This window comes from Micrasema longulum, unplaced genomic scaffold, assembly GCF_059751315.1.
Source record: "Micrasema longulum isolate JH-2025_06_02 unplaced genomic scaffold, ASM5975131v1 h1tg001650l, whole genome shotgun sequence".
Classification (NCBI taxonomy): Eukaryota; Metazoa; Arthropoda; class Insecta; order Trichoptera; family Brachycentridae; genus Micrasema; species Micrasema longulum.
Window position 1 is genome coordinate 541,269 of NW_028278829.1, and position 22,722 is coordinate 563,990.

At 30.8% G+C, this 22,722-nt stretch overlaps 2 protein-coding genes across 2 annotated transcripts in view; both read left to right on the forward strand.

Annotated features, from left to right (window-relative positions):
* glu (structural maintenance of chromosomes 4-like protein gluon) overlaps positions 1 to 19,034 on the forward strand; it is a 32,783-nt gene extending 13,749 nt beyond the window's left edge. The window contains exons 12-22 of the mRNA XM_088237130.1: positions 2,138 to 2,322; positions 3,327 to 3,453; positions 5,580 to 5,721; positions 7,896 to 8,024; positions 8,415 to 8,572; positions 9,815 to 9,953; positions 11,101 to 11,280; positions 13,362 to 13,535; positions 15,489 to 15,736; positions 16,232 to 16,415; positions 18,101 to 19,034. Coding sequence (XP_088093256.1) covers positions 2,138 to 2,322; positions 3,327 to 3,453; positions 5,580 to 5,721; positions 7,896 to 8,024; positions 8,415 to 8,572; positions 9,815 to 9,953; positions 11,101 to 11,280; positions 13,362 to 13,535; positions 15,489 to 15,736; positions 16,232 to 16,415; positions 18,101 to 18,271 — 1,837 coding nt within the window. The 3' untranslated portion in view covers positions 18,272 to 19,034. The remainder of the gene's footprint in view (positions 1 to 2,137; positions 2,323 to 3,326; positions 3,454 to 5,579; positions 5,722 to 7,895; positions 8,025 to 8,414; positions 8,573 to 9,814; positions 9,954 to 11,100; positions 11,281 to 13,361; positions 13,536 to 15,488; positions 15,737 to 16,231; positions 16,416 to 18,100) is intronic.
* A 1,578-nt stretch (positions 19,035 to 20,612) lies between these two features.
* On the forward strand, positions 20,613 to 21,398 carry LOC148274432 (uncharacterized). Its single transcript, XM_088237129.1, has one exon. The coding sequence runs from the start codon at positions 20,613 to 20,615 to the stop codon at positions 21,396 to 21,398; it is 786 nt and encodes a 261-aa protein (XP_088093255.1).
* Positions 21,399 to 22,722: the final 1,324 nt, after the last annotated feature.

Below are 22,722 nucleotides of genomic sequence, written 5' to 3' on the forward strand. Positions count from 1 at the left end.
TCAATAACTTTAACTACACACCACATTAGAGGTAAAGGATAGTAAAAAAAATAAGCAGCTTGTACTAATAAAAGTAAGAAAATAACTGTAAATAATGTGTTTTACAGGAAAAAAATACAGTATTAATAAAAAATTACTTAAACAGAGTTTGTTATTTCCCGAAAAAGAAAACTACACCTTGTTTATCAGAAATCTAAACTCATTTTGTATTACAATAAATGCATGAAAATTTAAACCTATTGTTGATGTATAGGCACCTTTTTAACATTTAATTATTTAAAAAATATTAAACTGTATTATTCTTACAAAAATTGTTTTTATGAATAATGAATAACACTTATTTTGTATTTTATTGATTTATTTTATTTTATTATTGTAGATGGCACAAACAGTGTACTATCGCAAAATTATAAAATAATACAGAAAAATATAGTTATTCATATAAAACAGTTCTTTTGTACATTGTACTATATTAAAATTATATGCGATACATTATACTTACTGTAAACAAATTAAAGATAAAATGAATTTGTTGATGACAAAGAATATTGTTTTTCTTAAATTACAAATTAAAAAAGTTAAAATTAAATTTATTTCTTTATATAATCACTTTGTAAAGCCCCCTTGACGTATTATATTACAAAAATGGCTCTCTTTAAGTTATCTTTAATAATAATAATAACGCAGTAAATTAGAAATTGCAAAAATCATAAATTCTTAATTTGTTGATATTGTTGCAATGTATATTAAATGCCCTAGGTATTATACAAACTGTCTCATGCTAAGAGCTTAGGGGATCACAAAATATTTGAAAATAAAATATTATAAAAATAAAATTATAAACCTATTAAAAATATTAAGTATAATTTTTTTTTAAACTATAAAAATCAAAAATTTAATTTTAAAAGAGCGTTTTTTTATCATGGCTAAAAAAATCCTTTAGATTTTCTGTTTTTTTCCCGTACAACATTTGATGTAATACCATAAATATATTTAGGGGTAAACAAATGTATCTCTAAAGGTTCTCCTTAAAAAAAATAACAGATGTTTAACGCATAAAAAATCACTAATTTGTCTCCTCTGAAAAGTTGGGGTTTTGGATGTACTGTAGTTTACCTCTCGCTTAAAGATATATGAGGCATGTCAAAACAAAGACAGCAATCTTCCCCATTGGTCTGTAATGAGTTACGGTGATGGATATTGAAACAAAAATACTATTGCAACTGCAAAGGTTTCCAAGCAGAAAACGGCAGTACTTCATCTATTTTTGACTCAAAGTCTCCTTTACGTTACAGAACAAAAACCATCAAACAATCCAAAACTATCTATTCATTCAAATAAGTCAATAATTTACCCATTAGTTGTAATAAAATATACACACGAAGTAACTTCTAGCAACAATTGAATGTAATTATGCAGAAAGCAGCCAGTCCACAATTTAGAAAAAATGAGAAATTCATGTTTTCGGGTGCAGTAAGGTCATTTCCATGTTCTGCTAAAAACAACCAGACCGCTTTCATACAAAAAACTGTATTAATCACTATCTGAAAATGGTATCGATCACAAAAATGGCATTTCATAATTTGCTGAAAACACCTACAGCACTAGAAAAATCTCACGGTACTTTAAAAATCATTAAAACTGGTCTATTACGTAAGAAAATTATTGTTTGTAAAATGAAAAAAAAACTAATGTATTCATTATTTATCATTGTTAAAGTCAAAAACATTCCAATTGTTGAGTAGATTAGATTATTCAGTCTTTTCACAAACGTGCTATTATCTCCGTTTCACTTTTCTATAGCTGGCTGCCTTCTGCATAACTATATTAAATTATCCTTGCAGTCTAGGAAGTACTAAAAAAACATTGCATATTACTCAAAACAATAAAAAGTGGAGAATGCCATCAATGTTTTAACACTCCTCTTTTTTTTTTAAAAAACTTTTGTTATCGTTTATGCGAAGTTACTTTAGTTATATTTTATGTAAACTTATATTTTATTTACTTATTAATTTGGTTCATTTACGACCTACGGGCATTTCCACTTATCGCTACTTAATTGAATTGATGCCGGGGGGACCAAAAACATAGTAGCAAACACTCCTACTAAATTAAGTCAATTCTGTTTTATTTTTAGTCCTGAGAACACTCCGCGTCTGTTTGATCTAGTCCAGATCAGTGACGAGAGAGTAAAGCCCGCTTTCTATTATGCTCTCAGAGATACACTTGTAGCTAAAGACTTGGATCAAGCTACCCGGGTATCTTATGGGAGAACCAGATACAGGGTTGTGACGGTAGGAGGAGATGTCATCGAGATCGCAGGTTTGTCCTCACTTTTCATTTAACCAATTTCTTGAATTCAAGCCAGGCTGTGCAGACAGTACCACCTGTTATATCAATATTTAACTGTTGTGTTACTATGATGTCACATGAGTCTACATATAATACTAGACTTGATATATTTTTCTTATTTTCGTATTTTGATAATGAAGTTGTATTTGCTATATCAAAATGATTTTTTACCCTTTTTTAAAAACTATTTTATATAAAGATGTTTTCTTTTAATATTTTTTTTTTACTTTTTCTTTATTTTTATAACATTTTTTATTTCTTTATTTTATAAAAACCTACAGTCAACAATTATTAAATTACATATTAAAGATAAAGTTTAAGGATAGACCAGCAAAGTTTCTAAATAATAATTATGCATATTAAATTATGGTACATTCTTAAATGTCTGCGTGCGTATATATATGTAAGAGGTTGTGTTTGTGTGTATTTGTATGAGAGTAAATGTTTGGGTGTATGTAAGCGTGTCCATCATTAAAAAGCAAGTGGGAGTGTATCGCAGCCAGATAGAATGAGTCTTCATGATTTTTTTAAGAGGCATGTTAAATATATCGGTGGATGAATTTTTTTTAAAAATTAGAACAAGAACTATAGAGGAAAGAGTTGTGCATAGTTAGTGCTACAGACCGGCAAACGAAATTTATTTATATATTTTTGCTTAGTTTATTCAGAAAAAATTACAAGTAAAGTATATATATATATATTACAACAAAATACAAATTTTATGTAAATTTAATAAATAAATTTACATTAACGTTTTCCATTATGTAAAAGAAAAAAAAACATTATTGGGTCTGTAATGGGGAGTGACGTCTTACAATAATGTGTTTATTTTATTTTTAATTAGTAAATATTTTTAGTATAACATATAAATTACAAAAAAAAATGTACAAGGTGTTTTCAATCAGTGCTACACAAAAAACAATTATGAATTTAACTTTTCACTTCTTTCTTAAATATGTTGTATTCCGTTTTAGGAACAATGTCTGGTGGAGGAAAGTCGGCAGTCAGAGGAAGAATGGGTAGGACTGTAGAGGTAACTAATGACATCGATCCAAGGATTATTGCAGCACAAGAAGAAGAACTGAGAGATCTTCAGGAAAGGTTAGTTCTAAATTATACATCACCAGCAATGGCGTATAATTAAAAAATTAATTGGCAGTAAAAGGTGACATTTCAATTTGTGGGTAATTGCCTTCATTCATCATTCATCACCAAGAAAAGTAAGTAAAAATCAATTAGGGTAATAATTACTTTACTTTACTTTTCTTGGTCTATATAGAAATCCTGAATACTTGTTAAATACCCCCATAAAGTATCAGCACTATTAAGCACCTATATCATTAAACAGCTATTATTGTTAGTATATAAGGAAACTTTGTAAATATATAAGTTAAAATTAGAATTAAATCCAATAAAAGTATTTTATAATGGATATCTAATCAAATTGTAGTCTATTCTGTTTACATGATCTCTCCAGAATCTTCTTTCTCTGCTCTATTGCACATCATCTTCGGTGCCACAGGTTCGTCTCATATCTTCATTGCGGATTCGATCTCTTAAGCGTTCTCTCTGTGATCGGAGTAGATATTGTAAATGGCAGAATTTTTTATAAATAAATATAAATTTAAATGTTCAGGACTCATTTTTCTTCGCACATTCTCATACAAATATTCCCCCCAAATAATGTTTTTTACATTTTTCATCACCCCGGTTTTACGCTTAAAAAATTTCGGAATTCATTTGATGTGTCAAAAAAGCCAAAATTATGTCGTAATAATGATGCCACGGTCCGCACGCCACCGCATGTGCCACACAAATGAAGAATAAAAACAGGTAAACAACTAGTAAATGATAAATTATTGTCTTAACCTAAATTCAAAGCAGGTGCAGTGTAATTGACATTTTTGTTAAAGTGTCTTCCTTTAGGGTTAGTCTTAGTTTTCATTTGAACAACAACGTCATATTGGCTTGTACAAATCATGATAAGCAGTTGACAAATGTTTAGAAACAATGAAGTTTTAATATCATTAAATTGCGATGCTTAAAACATAACAATAGAAATATTTAAAGTTATAAAAAAGATGGTTTAAAAAGTTGTCATAAAAGTGGAAACAATTTTGCCGCGATCTATATGACAGTTGTTTTTAGTGATGCCATAGAAAAAAAGTGATACTATATAAATAAAATTTCCCAACATTTAGGGGAAAAATTATTGTATGTTATTTTATGCAAATTATATTTTTGTTTTTTTTAATTTACACATTAAATAATTTTAACATGCTGTTTTTCAATCAAATAAAAAAACAGAATACGTGATATTGTTTGAAAAAATATAAAAATATTTTTAGTGAAATCATTGAAAATAGGTAAAAAATATTGCCAATTTCCACTTATCACCGTTTTACAATTTTTCTGGAAGTATATTTATTTTTTTATTTTATTTATTAAAAGAAAACAACAGCCATTACAACAAAAAAATAAATATTTACAAATAAACCAAAATTATAGGCCAATTACAGTTTTCTATACATTACTAAATACAATGTCAAAAATAGAAGAAAAAAGGTGTACATTGAAATAGCCACTCCGCATCATTCCAAACCCACCATTAAAAAATAAACAAAATATTACAATAATAATGAAATAATAAAAAAAAAAAGAAAAAGTTTTTTGTTTACTCGGACTTAAAAATCCTTTCGCCGGCAGATCCATACGGAGCAGAGCTATCAGTCCTCCCTTTTTTCTTTTTCCAAACAAGAGAAAATAATTACAATATAAAAGTGCACAAAAAATTTTTATTAGGTAACAGTTAGATTAAATTATAATTATTATTTTTAATAGGGGTTCTAGCATTTTCTTTAAATTTGTTTTAAATGTGGAAATATATATCTATGTCAGCAAAAAACGTTTAATAATCATTTACAATTCTGGGCAAAGATGCATTCTTATTATTATTCGTGCTTGAAATATCAACATTAAATAATTACACTATAGTGTAGCAAATCAATTTCATTTTTATGTAATTCCTATTTGTTCCATACATTTTTCATTTCCTCACTTTAGCGTTTTCCTCAGTTTTACACTTTTTTCTTGCTCCTTGAAAAACGTGAAAGGGGGGTTTTACTGTATACAGAAATACATGCCAGTATGTTTGATCAAGAGCTAGCTCCCTGTGATAATTTAAAAAATATATATTTTGATATTTATAATATTAATATTTATTTTAGGATTCGAGAGTTACGCAATCGTCTTCCGGACTTGGAGACCAAAATCTCATCTCTCACTCGTGAAGTGAACCAATTGAAAAGCGAGAAGTGCAAACTTGAAGTTGAATACAAGAATTTAGTTGAACAATCTCCCCTTTTGAAGGTTTGTTATTAGGCATTTGTTTAATCTTGAACTAGTAAATACACCGTTTTAAGAATATCCTAATATTAACTTGATTTACTTTACAATGGAGTCCCGGTCCCGACCCTGATGTGTGGGAGCGAAGTATGGACTTGAAAAAACTGGGATGAAAGTAGGCTGAATGCTGTCAAAATGCGATCTCAGGTGAATGTGTGGTAAAACTATGTACGATAGATGCACAAATGTTGAGATCCGTACGTTATGTAAGGCTGAGGAGCTCTGCGCTGGTTTGGACATGTAGAACGAATGGACAGCCAAAGAACGGCCAAGAATATTCACAATGCGAATGTTGACGGATGCAGAAATAGAGGAAGACCGAAAAAGACATAGCATGACCGAATCCAACAAATACTTGAAGATGGACATGTCAAAAGTCGGAATAATCGGCGCGCGTGCATGAGAAGATGTATGAATGTAGAGGAAGCGAGATCTGTATGCAAAGATAGAGTGGTGTGGTGTTCTATTCTCTCTGCCTACCCTTCCAGAGAAACGGCGTGGCGGTTTGTTGTTGTTGTTGATTTGAACTTGATTTTTTTATAAAGTATATATTCGAAGCACTAACTTTGTGGTTATTCATTATAATAAAATAAATAAAATTTATTTTATCTTATTTTATTATTGATTTTTTATTTATTGGGGAAGCATACAGCTAATACAGGAATGTTAAATCTAATTATCAGTAAACTAGATATTATTATTTTCAAAACACTATACTTAATACACTTTTTGTAAACTTACTTATTTGCTAGACTTGTATTATTTCAATTTATATTGAAATAAAATTATGTTTTTTTCTTCTTTTATTTCTAATAGTATTTTTTCTAATAACTTATATCAAATATGACCCGGAATTTGTAAAAAAAAATAACTTAAGTTCAATTATTCATCAATATTTATTTTATCCCCTTTAAAGTAATCACCGTTAGAGGCAATACACATATGCCAACATTTTTTCCGATCTTCATAGCACTTCTTGTAGGCCTCGATTTCGGAATGGCTTTCAGCTCCTTTTGGAATTTTCCTTTATCACCTCAATAGAGTCAAAATGCTTCCCGCAAAGTAGTATTTTGAGTTTAGGGAACATGAAAAAGTTACACGAAGCCAAATCAGGTGAATACGGTGCATGAGGAACGAAGTACCTACATTGTTTTTGGCCAAATAATCACCTACAAGATGAGATGTGTGAGATTGTGAATTATTGTAATTCAAAAGCTATGAGCTTTGAGCTGTACGTGTGATGTCACCGTACTCCCCCTAAACGGCTTAACCGATTTACGTACGGTTTTCAGAGAAATATAAATCTTTGCGCTGTGCGTGTTCGTAGATATTAAAATCTTCAATCGAATATGTAAAAAGAAGTTAGGAACATAAATGATTTATTCATACCATGGTTGCATTCGGAAAATGGAAAGATGTTGTTTTTATGTGTATAAAAAAAGTTTGTTTTTGGATGTTTACAATCAGCATTTGTTTTTTGTGGATCTCAATCAGATTCTTTCCTTAAATTCCTTATAATTTCTACCCATTTATTTCTTTTTATTGGATTTTTGGTAACACTAAAATAATATTATATCTGGCCTTTTCCCACGATCAATCAAATGCTTCAATACGCCTAAATAGTATTCTTTATTAATCGTCTGGCCTGTTGAAAGAAACCCTGAGTACACAACACCATGATAATCAATGATTTCCTTAAATTCCTTATAATTTCTACCCATTTATTTCTTTTTATTGGATTTTTGGTAACACTAAAATAATATTATATCTGGCCTTTTCCCACGATCAATCAAATGCTTTAATACGCCTAAATAGTATTCTTTATTAATCGTCTGGCCTGTTGAAAGAAACCCTGAGTACACAACACCATGATAATCAATGAAAACAGTCAAAATCGATGATTTTTGACCGACTTTGGCTTGGTTTTAGAGGTTTTGGCTAAGTTAAGTGCCACTCCGAAGATTGTCGACTCGTTTCCATCTCATATTCATTCTCCAACGTCTCATCACCCGTAATGATGGAACAGCACCCAGCCATTTTCAATCAAACCCAGAACCTTGTACACAGAAGCACAACACGATCCATTTCACCACAAATATGGATGGATTACTAATCAATCAATATTATTTACTTTTTAGAATCAACTCAAGGACCAAACAATAAAAGCAAACAAGAGTGCTGTAGATCCCAAGAAGAAGTCCGCTCTCGAGAAAATTATGAAGGAAGCAGATTTGCAATATGAAAAAGCGAGAGTTGATTCAGAAAAGGTTTATAGTTTTTCCTAAATGATACACATTTCTAATATCTTCTTTTTCTTCATTGTCTTCATGCTGAGCGTTGTGGTCTGATTGCATATCAGGCACCAGGTTTGATACACCTCCTTTCTTCTCTAGGCCAAGTTGAGGGCAGCATTTAACGAGGACTACGTTATTTGATAGGTCATTCTACCAGAAGAGCATCCTCTTGCTCGCTCCCGATAAGGAAACTTTTGTAGCATATCAAGGATTACTAAATTGAACCTTGATAAAGAAGCTTGTGTGGCTTCAAAACCAGTCGGAAATAACATATAAAATAAGTAGTACAAAAAAGGTTGTTTTTTTTTTTAAACTATTTCCTGGAACATTTCAAAAATTTTTAACTGTAGATTTTTTTTATAGGTTGAAAAAGAAGTCCAGAAAATTCATGAGAAAATAGTAGAGGTTGCTGGTGGTAAAGTAAAAACATTACAGAAACAAGTCGATGAAGTCGTCAAGAAAATCGATAAAGTGCACGCTGAAATAACCAGACTCAATGTTGCTATCAAAACCAGCGAGAGGTACGTTTGTTCATATTATTTAAACTTATTATTTTTTAAAATATGAAAAAGATAGTGATTTGACTTGATACCAGATACTGAATATTCTGCGACCAGATACCAAATATTCTGCAACTGAAAACCAAATACCCTGCAGCCAGATATAGAATATCCGGTGGCCGGATACCAAATGTCAGGCGGCCAGATACCGAATGCGCGCATTTGAATCTTAGCTTATTAGGCAGCTTTCTTTGACTAAGTTACAACAGAGAACAACCAAACTGAGGGAAATTGTTGTGACAAATGAACCATTTTTTATTTATTTGAAAACTGTTTGACTAGATCGGAAGGCAGGCCCATTTAAGTGGTAGTTAGCAAATACCAAACAGTATTCGATCCTAACAAAATTATCTAAGATTATTAAAGCAACAGTTACATTTATTAAAGCAACAGTTACAGTTTATTCTCCGTAGGTGTTTTATATTAAAAAATAACTATCAGATTATCAGCCAGATAGTAGCAAATATCTGGTCAGATACTAGATACTAAAAAAGGGCCAAATATCGTATAGCTACCGGATATTTTATTTATTTATGTTATTTGCAGTAATGTCGCACCTTTAGAACGAAAACAACTTAATTTATTTCAAATAAAACACTTTTACCAAACAATTTTTACCACCTAAGAGTTTAATATGACAACACAAAAACGATTTAACTAAAAAAAAAACCTTGAAATGAGTTACTTATTTAAGTTTATGTCATTTCGTGAATAAATAAAAACATGTGTTTGGTGACCAGATCTGATCTAATAAAAATTATGTCATTATCTTATTTATCAAAATGCATTTGTTTGTTTGTTTTTTTTTCAATTTAATAACGACTCATTAAATAAATGTTAATTTTTATTACGCGTTTTTTCATAGATTCATAGCTAGAATGCCTTCGGTGTAATTTTTAACTTAAAATTTGGTGACAAAGGAATACGAAGGTGTCACAATTTACATTCTTCTTTTGCAGTTTCCCAAAAAGTTGATTTTTTTAGTTGAGTCGTTTTCGTCCTAAAGGTGATGTATACATGACATTTTATATTCATATCTGTTTTATTTCGAGTTAATTTTTACATTGAATCGTTAATTTATACACGATGTTCATTGCTATACAAATAAATGTTCATATTTTTATCATGTCTAAGGAGATGATTATAAAATCCAATTCTGAGAAGCACTAAATTTTCTCATTGTTATACATATTTTGTTTTCAGAAATGCTAAGAAATCAAAAGAAAAGATCTCCCAAATGGAAAAAGAACTTTTAGATCTAGAAAATAAGCTCAAAGCGATGAATGATGAAAAGAAAAAATTGACACTAGATGGAGCTGAGATGGAGAAAGAAATAGAAGTGGTATTGTACATTATTTGTAACAAAAATTTAAATATTGTCATTTTTATGCTTATTGTGAATTGTTATAAGTTGATATTTGTAGTTCTCTTGTCGTGGACTCACGGATTGGAGGTCCGAGGTTCGCACCCCGCTCTGCCACAATTCGATTCCCCTTTTCTAATAACACGTTATTAAAAATGGCCTTCAAAATTGAAGGCCCTTGCATGACAAGAAATGGTAGAGCCAATTATTTATTTTATTTATTTATTTATATATTAGAAAAATCACATCAGCAAAATTACAGACAAATATTCTTCTTAAACACAAAGGATAAATCAAACAAGCGGAGGAGTGCGGTATAGCGAATACTTAAAAGGATCTATCGGTTCCTATATAGGCAATGCCTGTTCTAAGGAACCAATATGATGCGGCAGAAAAAATTATAATATAGGAACATATTTGCAAAAGTGCACAGATCTTTTTCAAAATCTTTGTAAATGTTAAAAAAAAAAAGTTTGGTGCAAAATATTTAAACATGTCCACCTTTTTGCAACAAATGATTAACCCTTTGATCTCTGAACTTCGATTTTGTAGAATTTTTTAACTCTTTCTTTTTAAATTATGTTATTTACAGTTTGAAAACAATTGTTCAATTTTTTTTTAACTCTTTTTATAAATAAAAATGGTACAAATTTATACCATCAGGGAATTGCTATAAGATGATATTTTCCCAATACAATGTATTTACAAAAATTAATGAAAAATCCGCATTACAATCAAACCACAAAAATATATTTTAAAATTAGAACTTACTCGTTATCATAATTATAATATTGAGGTTTGAAAAGGAATAATAAATTTGTAAAACTGATCCCCAGGAGTCATTTTTGGAACTAATTACTTCAAAATAACTAAAAAATTACCAAATATGTACTGCAGTGATTAGTATAATTAATATTGTACTGTCGGGGAGCAAAGGGTTAATGTAGAGTGAACATAATATATTACGATTTTTTAAATAAAAGATTTTTGTATCTATGTTTTTTTTATAAGCTGTAATCCTTAAAACGGTAGTCATATTTGTACATCTGTATGACCATCAATTTTTTAAACAGACAGTATTATTTAATGACTTTTCATTGAAAAATATGTGGTTTAATGTTTTTAGGTTAAGGAGCAAATTACAGAAGGCAGCCAGGAGTTTTCTGGACTAAAGGAAGAAATATCCAAACTTGTTAAACAGGAAAACAAGTACAAAGCTGAACGACTGGAAATTGTCAATACTATTTCTAAAGTAGACAAAACAATCGATGATCTTAAAGTTAAAATACCATCTTGGAACCGTGAGGTATGTTCTTCATGCAGTAATCTCATTTCTATGCCGAAGCTCAATACAAAAGTCATTTTACATAAATCCAAATGTGAGTTCTTAATATGTGTGTAAGGGGAGTGCACTGCCAAGTTTACCCTTTTTACTTGGGTGTTCATCCAAATATACTCGAAATTTAACCACTTAGGCCACTTTTATGTTAAATGTATTATCTTCAAATTATCACAACAAATTTTTGTTCTATACTTAGTCTTTATTGAGATCCTAGATACCTAAGTTTCGTCTAAATTTGAAATGGCGTAATCTGCCGTTCTAAAAGTAATTATATTTTAGTTACATAAAACTTTTAGTATATTTTTTAACAGAAACACCTGTAAAACATATTGTTTATATCTAATTTTTGTTTTTTATTATTGCCCGATTAAAAAAAAAATTCGTTTTAAAATGGCAAAATCGTATGATTTCCTAATTTTGCGTTCGTTTTTCCCGACTACAGCCTTAACCAAACAATTCTTATAATCTACTACATTTTTGTTGTAATAGATTTCTTTGGAAATACGTTGTCTGCTCTAGGTACAATCTGTTTTAAGGCAGACATTTTTATACGCATTGCAAAATAGTAATAATACATGATTACCTACCATTGCATTTTTTATACAAGTTTAATTATCCATACTATTATTATCAATATCGACGGTGGAAATCAATTTTTAAAAATGTTATTGATTTAATTCAATTTTATTTATTCATATATATGTACATTACAAAATGGAATATCTTAATTCATACATATAGAAATAATTAAAATAATAAGGTTAAATTAGGTATATATAAAAGCAACACATAATTATACATAATATCCAGAGAATAATATGTTAAAAAAGTAAGAGAATCTTGTAACGAAAAACTCCCTCAGAGACGTGAAAAATGTCAATGTCAAAAGTAATATTGTTCAACATAGAGATAGCCCTTCCAACAGGCATAACCATTGGCAAGTTGGTCCTGTATATTGGAATGTGAAACAGTCTGTGCTGACGCTGTCTAAGGTAATTATCCGGAACATTAAAGCTAATGCTCCGCATAATTTCAGGGTTGTCAATAATACCGCGCAACAATCGAAAGAAGTGTGTAGTTAAATACACATTCCCTCTGGTCTTCAAACTGTTGTAACCGAGCTTACCCTGGAGGAACTCAGTGGGATAAAGCCATGGATAATATCCGCACTCCACACAAATAAAGTTCCTAAGCAAAATGTGGCCAACTTTACAGAAGAAAATGTTTTTTTTTAGTTATATGTAGGAATCACACCTAAATAACAGATATATATGAGCTTTTTTTTATTATTTAAAAAAAAAACTTTAATTGGTTCTTCTGTAAAGCTGCTACATGTCACTTAGGAACTTTTTCCTTCCCACCGTCTATATGTTTAAGTCATTCTTCACCCAAACCCACAAACCTTTTTTTTACAAATTTATTAAATTGAATCCGGGTCATGGTTTTAAAATGTTCAGGCAATACATTAAGTATTTTGGGCCCCAAAAATCAGAAATTTCTTTGCCCAAATTCAGATTTCCTCTAGTTTGACTCCCGGTAGTGTAGGAGTGTTCCTTTTGGGATTTAACGGAATAATTTACTTTTACATACAACATATTCCATTGCCTTACATCTGCGCCCCGAATTCTTCAAATTACTCGACACTGGTGTACCTGAAAGGCTTTTTAAAAAATATTTTAATGTTGTATTTTTTATGTATTTTGTATCAACAATTTTTGTAATTTTTACCGTGTTGTGGGGCAAAAAAGAAAATTTATTTTAGTGAAAATTTCGCTAGGTAGTTTGTTAATCGCCAATTCAGCACATCAATTAAATGCACTATCATTTGTTAAAAGAATTTGAAATGAAGAAAACTTAAAAAAATACATTGCAAAACTTGAAAAAATCTAAAAACGTTCAGGAACCTTAAAACATTTAAATTCAATTGTGTGTGAAATATTACCTTATCCTAAATACATCTTATCCTATGTTTTTTTACATGTTAATCAAATTATGTAAAAATATATTTATTTTTTCATTACTACATGTACAATCTCTCATTTTAGATTTCTAGTCTTAGTCTTGAAGTAGTTCCAATTGCTGGCCAGGAACCTATTCCCCCATTGAGCTCCTATACTGACGAGGAACTGGAATTGTTGAAGATAGATGAACTGCAGAGCAAGGTGGCTATACAGGAGGATAGATTAGGAGAGCAGAGACCCAATCTACAAGCTATTCAGGTATTTGTAAATTAGTATAGGTGCTGCGATGCTTTTGACATGTGGAGCGAATGGATAGATTGATAGAAAGATAGGACATGATCAAATTGGTCATTTACTTAAAAATAAACATGATAAAAGTCAAATTAACATGCATGAGAAGATGCACGGTAATTGTAAAGATAGTGTGGTATGGCGTTCTATCGAAATTGGCTTGATTGTTTAAATATTACGTCTGTGTTAAAATATCAATATTTCTTAAATCTTCCACTTGTTGAATTTTTGTTAGGCAAGTATTAAGGCCAGGTTGCTTCCGCAACAGTAAATTGCTTTGCTTTACCCGCGGGTAAAAAAACTATTACTGCATCAGTTGAAAATGAAACACAGCTTGTGTGTGTGCATTATTAGAGCGAGAAAAAAAGGCAAACATTATTTTTGATTACATCTTTTGATCAGCCAAAGGTTTCTCAATGGGCAATTTTACAGCACTGACTTACAAACTTGAGGGAACATGCTGTCGGGATGTAAAAAAAATGATGAATATAATAAATTAATAAAGAATTCAATTGTGCCAAGTAAATTTTTTATACACGAGGTATCATTGGAAATCGTTGAATTTTGTGAAATAAGCGATCTATTTTTAAAGAGCTTTGCCTAAAAGCTTTTGTCAAATTACTATAAAAAAACAAAATCACATATATCCTTCTACACGGGCATTATTAAAATATAGAACGAGGTTTTTTTTTATCAATTATGAATAATTTCTTCAATATCGAGAACGCTATGGCTCAAATCCTAGTCACCAAATTGCTAGAGAGATTCTGGGGCGGACATTATGCTGTGTGACATGTGTGTAACCTTGGACAGTAGGGATAACACTGACTGGTTTATCTGCAAGTGTGCGCATCTTAATACTCGTCCATACACTACAATTTTGTTTGTTTTGTAGTAGGTTACGATTTTTTAGCTGCATTATTTACCTTTATTTTTTTTACTCGTATCTATGAGTTATATTTTTGCAGGTAAACTACCGCATGTTTTAAAATCCCAATGCGCGCTAGGCCTAAAACCTTTATTGATACATGTGAGATTCCCCCAAATTATTTACAATTTTAGTTTTTAAAAATAAAAGTTGAAAATGCGAAAGCGATGAGGCCAGTCACTGGTTATTTCAAATTTTTCATTTTAATCCTTAGAATTCCTTTCGTGAGAGCCACCCGCCTGAAATAAAAATACGCTACATCTCCTGTGGCGGGATTCATTCACCCGAACATGTCATGTAAAAAACGCGGCAACTTTCTTATATTTTGGCATAAAATGATACCGTTAATTTCTATCGAAGAAAAAATAAAGCTGTCTCATAAAAAAGAAAAATATAATTGCCCTGAACCCGTATTGCAATTGAAAGTTAACATTTATCTTCAATTTTATTTACAAAATAAAATTAAAAACAGATTTTTATTTAAAAATACGAAATGAAATAAATCAAATTATTGCTGTTATTCTTCAACGTTTGAAAAATAGCCGGCCAGTCGTTTTATGTTTTTGATGATGAAATAAGATGGAAAGTCACACTTCTTAGCCAAGAGCGAGAAAAGATGATCCATGCACTGTGAAGTGACCAAAATAAATATGAAGGAAAAAAATAAACAATTTTATTTTGCGAAACATATTCACGGAAACCTGGTTACCTGGACCCAGGATCGTGTTCTAAAAAATACCACATGGAGAGAATTTTTTGATAGTCATAAAATTACTTGTATAAGGTTTTTACAAGTAATTTGATGACTAAAATATTTTTTTTTGGAAATTGATATTCTTTTAAATATTTGTAAATCAGCAATAGTACCACAGGAACACAACCTTATTTCCATATTCTTTTCTTAAAAAATATCCATCTTGATTTATCATTTTAATTCATTCTACAAATATTTGACTATATTTAAAATATGCATCGAAATATTGTTTTTCCAGGAATACAAAGCGAAAGAAGAGATTTATTTAAAACGTGCAGAAGAACTGGAAGAAATAACTAAACGTAGAAATGACGCACGTAAATTACACGATGATCTTAGGCACAAACGTCATTCTGAGTTCCTTGCTGGTTTCCACACCATCACAGCCAAACTCAAAGAAATGTACCAGATGATCACCTTGGGTGGTGACGCTGAACTGGAATTGGTGGATTCCTTGGATCCTTTTACGGAGGGAATCATATTCAGGTCTGTAAAAAATATCATTTATTCTGCACTGCTCGGAATGTATGCATAAATAATTTACATTAATCACAAACAAACCATCACGCCGTTTCTCAGACAAATGTGTGGTAAAACTATGTACGATAGGTGCACAAATGTGGAGATCCGTACATTATATGAAACTGAGATAAGCATTATCAACAAAATCAATGAGTTTTGTGATGCGAATGTTGATGGCAGAAAACGAGGAAGAAATATAAATTTTAAAAAAACGCGCCCAGCGCCTGCGGTGAGCCAAGAAACTAGCCGATTATTCCAGCTTATTTTTTCATACAAATAAGTATACTTTATTTTGAATGTACTAACCCCAGTGCGGGTTTTTTCTGCTAGATTAAATTTGCAGATTACACAAATTATTTAAAGATTCTTGATTTGGAAAACAGTATTTCAAACATTGTTTCTTAAGTTTCGAAATTTTCCCATTGCCTATTTTCTAGAACCAGTTTTATTTCATTCCAGTGTCCGTCCACCAAACAAATCATGGAAGAATATCTCTAATTTATCCGGTGGTGAGAAGACTCTTAGTTCCTTGGCTCTAGTGTTTGCATTACATTACTATAAGCCAACACCACTCTATGTTATGGACGAAATAGACGCAGCTCTGGACTTCAAAAATGTTTCCATTGTTGCAAACTACATTAAGGTACGTAGCAATTCGGAAAAGATCTTCTAATCGTGCATTTCCAAACTCAAAGTTCATAGATAATGAGAAAATAAATATGCCTGAATTTTGTATATTTTATGATTAGTAATTAGAAGGGTATTATTATTGTTATTTTAATTTTAAGCGAGCAGCTTAAAGCTGATATGCTTAAATCTATATTAACATAAGTCAGTAGTTGCCTTTTGTTGACTTTTCCGAATCACATCCAGCCCATTTTTTATGTTACTGAAACTACACGTTAAGCTTATTACAACCATCGACTACTCTATTGCTCGGGAAATGCTTCTGTGGCTATCTGGTTTTCTCCAGCTTGAGACTGTGGCCTCAAAGTCGAGCATCTTATTTTAGTTTGAACATGGAACCCAAATTTGGGCAGCCATAGTGAATGTTGAGTATTTTACATGTCTCTGTCAAGTCCCCCTTTCTCGCTGTTCATGCAGCGTTTGTTTGTTTGCATTTTATCAATCCCAAAATAGAGCCATTCATAACAAATGAATAGCATGGATTTCGGTCAGGGCGCTCAACCATCACAAATTTGATGTTATTTACGAATTTTGTCACAAAATCACTTGACACAGGTGCTCAGGTAGGTAGGTCAAAAGCGTTTGATAAAGTAGATCACCAGCTTTTGTTTCAGAAACTTCATAAGATTGGCTTCAGTGACATTCTTCTGAGATTTTTCTCAAGCTATCTTATAGATCGAAAGCAGTAGGTGTCATATGGACTCTATCAATCTGCAGTTTTTCACACCTCCCCGGGAGTGCCCCAGGGGTCTAATTTAGGACCAATGTTGTTCACAATATTCATAAATGACATTAGCAATGAAAGAAATTTTTCCAATTTTTTATTATTTGCCGACGACTTGAAAATTTTCTGTGAAATACAAACACCTTTGGACTGTTTGAAACTTCAGTACGACATTAAAAATATCATACAATGTAGTAAAAAAAACAAACTGTTCTTCAATGTCTCTAAATGTTTTGTCATGTCATACACAAGAGCGTCCAAAACAATTTATTTCCGTTATACCATGGATGGAGTAAAGCTCGAACGAGCGTCGACGTCCAGGGATCTCGGGGTGCTGTTTGACGCCAAGGTATCATTTAATCTACATATAATATCATTATGCAGCAACTCACTTAAGATGCTTGGATTTGTTCTAAGAAATGCCAAGATTTTTTCAAATATTCAGGTTCTGAAAACATTGTATAATTCCTTGGTAAGAAGTCACTTGGAATCAAGTTCCATCATTTGGTCGCCAAACAAAACCACATATGTATTCCTTAATGAAAGAGAGGATTTAGAAAAAAACTATCTCAGGGAGTATGGATATTACCCGTGGCTTTTCCCGACTGACTTCTTACTAGGAATGCTGGGCTACCAATCATTGTTGGGGAGAAGGCATATTCATTTTGGTGTTCACTTATTTCAACTGATTGGTGTTCGCATACAAAATTCCAATATTTTGAATGAATTCGGACACAACTTATGTTAACACCCAACATATCTGTCACCTTTGTGTGGTGTCTTATTTCCTCATTCCTTATTCGGTTCCTTAAAGAGACACCCAACATTCTTCTTTCTATAGATCGCTGATTGTGATTAACCGCCAGAATACTTTGTACATCACACTATTCCTAATGTGGTATTTATTTTGTTTGCAGGAAAGAACGAAGAATGCCCAATTCATTATCATTTCTCTCCGCTACAATATGTTCGAGTTGGCTAACAAGCTCGTTGGCATTTACAAAACAAGTGACTGCACTAAATCTGTGACTATTCGCAATAGTGTAGAACTCGCAGAAAGTCGGGAGCCAGCTTCTAAGGCAATTTAACTACTCAAACCAATGTTCATTTGTATATTTTTTTATAGTGAGACATTTCAAAAACTTCTAATTGAGAATTTTAGGTATATTTCATTAAGAATTGTTAAAGGTATGTTTCCGCTAGATAAAGCATTCAAAATTCACATATTCCTTTACAAAATTATCTTCTGATGTATAATTTAAAAAATGCATGATTGAAAAAGCCGGAGAAATTTATGTAAATGGATTTATTTTACTAGAAGTTTACAAACCGCTCGGGTTTGGTTAAATGAATCACTGAACATTGGATATCTTAGTTCTCTACAGAATATATATATATATATACGTTATCCAAATAAAGGATATATCTTAAATTGAAATCCCTGATCTTTATGTAAGCCATTTAAAAGTCCTTAAAGAACTTGACTGATCACAGTGGAACTTGACCGCAATAATAAACTCCATCAAGCGCACTGGAAAGATTGGTTAATCGTGGTCATGTGGCCAAACGCCATAGACTAAAGCAATCCCCAGTTGATAAATTTAAGTCGATGTTCCATTGAAATCATTAAAACAATTAACAATTGCTGTGAGAAACTTTTATCGCATAGATTATTACCGACATTAGCGCCCATTGCGATTGAGCTACTGAACATGGTTGCAAGGATTTGAATCATGGAATATGTTAAAACTTTATTATTTTCTATTTGTATCACAGTGAAAAATTAGAAAAAAAAACCATTTTATATTTGTACATATTTTATAATTGAATAAATACTTAAATTACAATTTACAAGTGTATTTTATTAAAATAACTTTGAATGCATTAAAGGGCGAAATATATGAAGCGAGTATAATTATATGAAATATGTGGACACATGAGATGATTATAATTTATAGAAAAAGAATATTATGCTTGACACAACTGTGCAAGTAGTAAATAAGGAATTATAAAAAGAATAAAGCGAAAACACTTCGTCTTTTTGTTGGAATAATATTATATTACTACTACATGACTTCTCTCGATACCTCCTAAAACACAAGGAACTGAAGAATTCATGGCTAATTTTATTCGAAGTTTATAATTATCTGTTGGATAATATTTAAAATGCTTAATGAAATACTATCCTCAAGAATCATTTGGCAATTAAAGTTATGTATATGTTTTATGAAATATTTTAACTATCACAAAGATGTTTAGTTGGATGCTTGTTAAAAATGGTTTACTTGGTAACGATAACTATTTTTAAAATGTATTCTGGTATAAATAGACGTAATGAAAATCAATTTTATAGTTTGCTGGTAGTGAAAAATCCTTTTTTTTAAATAAAGCCTGCTAAGCCTCTTCTTTAGAGGCTTGTCAGCAGGTAGGAATTATGATATGGAAGGAAGTTATGAAAAATGTACCCCAACACCCAGACCAATTGAGAAAAAAATCTTTCTATGATTTTTTTCTTGCCACTGGCGGGATCGAACCCGCGACACTAGTTTCACAGTCTTACTAAATGTATATATCACCAGAAATTGTTAACATGTGGTGGATTCACATGTAAATTCTCAAAAAAACATTATTACAAGATGTTACACCATTTATTTCAAATAAATAACAATCAAAATAGGTCAACATTGAAAATAGAGCTTTTATTAATTAAGTACAGTCGAACTCGGTTATAACGGTCACGGAAATAGCGAGATCTCGGATGTAACGAGGAAACATTAGTTGACATTTTAGTTCATGTTTTTTTCCATACAATTATACACTGTTATAACAAGCTACTTCTCGGACATACTGAACAAAAATATTGTCAAAAATTATACAAAAAATCTTCAATTGTTAAAAACATCATTCTCGAAATAAGAATCTAAGTAATAAAATCTCAACGATCGGCTAACGTTAAGGATAAATACCGCCGGGCTTTGGGATCGGATTATGTTTATGATAGCTATGCAAGTACCTAATTGGATGTTTCGCTGACAATATTGAAAAATGAACACACATGGTTTTTAAAAAATCCAAGCTTTGTGAACTTAGTAAATGCCGGTTCGGCACATTGTTACAATTTACAGCTGCTTTTGTAGTTTAGTTTAGTTTCGGGGTTTTTTTTTAGATCTTTTCATGTTCTAGGCTTATTTCAATACACAATAAACATAAAAAGTGGATGATATCAAATGAGTTCTAGACCAGATCAATTAAAACCTAACCCCTCTGTATGAATTATACGTACACATTTGTATTTACTTGTTTACTTAGTGACAATGTGCAATAGCGATTGCATCATCAACAACAATACTATTGTGACAGGTGCGAGTGTTTAAATTTTCTCTTCAAAATTTAAGTGTTTTTTATCCAAAAAAAATATCCACAACACTAATGGCTCCTAAAAAAGACATAAAAATCAAGGATTTGGTGGTACAACCTAATTCTCCTCAACCACCCTTCTCTATAGGCATAGATGTAGGAAATGCGATTTCTGCTTTACAAGGTGAAGTTAAAAGAATTGCTGACTCCTACGACGAATTAAAACAGAACTTGGCACAAGATGGGGATAGATGGAACAAAGTCCTAGAAAATCTCGAAATTGCGGAAAAAACCATTTATGAATTGAAACAAAAAAATCTGGAACTGGAAAATAGAGTGACTAAACTGGAAAGAATTGCTGAGATACAGGAACATGAAAAGAAATCCTGCAACATCGAAGTAACAGGGGTAATCGAAGACAAAAGTGAAAATATCATGGACAGCTTCACGAGAATATGTAAAACTATCAAAACATCGATAACTGCCTTGGATGTTGAAACTGCATTTAGAACCAATACTAAACCGTCAGAAGACAACACTCCGCGTCCCATTATCTACAAACTAAATACAAGAATGAAGAAAGAAGTGTTACTGAAAGACGTTAGAAACTACAATTCAAATAAGAAGCCGGAGGATAAACTTAGCTCCAAACAGGTCGGTTTCTTAGGAACAAACAGGCAGATCTACATAACGGAACAACTAACATTTCGGGCTAAACATTTATACTACTTGGCGAGGAAAGCTGGAAAGGACCGAGAGTATAAATTTGTTTGGACCAGGAACGGAAAGATATTCATGCGAAAAGATGTCGGTGCTCCTATCATTCCAATTTTATCTGAAGACAAACTCCCCAAGTAGTTCCAGGTTAGATTTGAATATTGTTTTTAAATTCACACTGTTAATATTTATAATTCATCAAATATTTATTATTATTAGGAAGAATTTGAAAACTAAATCAAGTTCCTATTATTGTAGAATTATATTTTATACACTTAAACTCACTTTTGATACAAACCAGTTATTATTTATACCCAAAAAGACCTTTCTTTTGGCATTTATCATAGTACTTTATACTAAAGAAATAAAAATCATTCAACAATCGATGCCAAATTTTTCAATGTTATTTTTTAATTTGACATATTACCATTCAAGAATAAATTACAGAAAACAATTTTATCAGTCTTACCCTGAAATAAATATACAATCTATGAATAAAAAAAAGAAGTGCATAATGAACCAATTAAGAAATCAAATTGAAGTATATTATATTATTCATAGAGGTCCTCTACTAGAACTTCATTATATGATAAATACAATGAGTATATATATCATTCCAAATTTATTTTTAATATGCATGCATATTTCATATTATATTCCTAAATACATCCATAACACAATTCACTTCCTTTTATCTTATTTATTTCCAATATTCTTAAAAATACTGTTTTTGCCATTCTCATATCATTGTTTTGTTGTAAATTCACGATTTATAATTGAATATAGTGTTCAACAAAAAAATAATTGTCTAAAACTGTACAAAAATGTATTGCTTAAATATCGTTATGATTTGTATTTTGCATTTAAGATATCAATGGCGATAACCCACTTACAACAATTATATTTTTATCAATCTATTTGTTCAAATATTAGTCTATTTATAGGAAATGAAAAAAACTGTGTATATCATAATCAAAATGCGACATCTACATACGGAACCACAAATTACTATGTCAGAAAAATATTAAAACAAATGTATTATTCTTATATTCAACAATGTGCCTGCTTCTCATGTACATTTTGTATTAGAAATGAAAGAGGTAATAATTATTTACTAAACTTGAGGATTTTTCACCTTACTTGGATAAAAACATTAAGACACATTGAATGTGTTTACACATTTAACATTTTTACTTTTTTTATTCCAGTTGTCACAGTGAAAAAACTAAAATGTAAAAATATTTCACACACACAAAAAAATATATATCTGATATCTTATTTTTATATCCATAACTTTATTGCTAGGCCATATTTTTATTGTAAAGAATACATGATTTCTAAATTTAAACATATTCCGGATTATATTATAACTATCATGAATATTTCAAAAAACTCTACAAACAAAGTTACATTACAAATAATAACAAATTTCAAAGTAACAACTTGCATTAAATCCATTCTTATA

Excerpts from the sequence above, each read along its gene's own strand:
- LOC148274432 (XM_088237129.1), top strand. The coding sequence starts at position 20,613 with ATGGCTCCTAAAAAAGACATAAAAATCAAGGATTTGGTGGTACAACCT.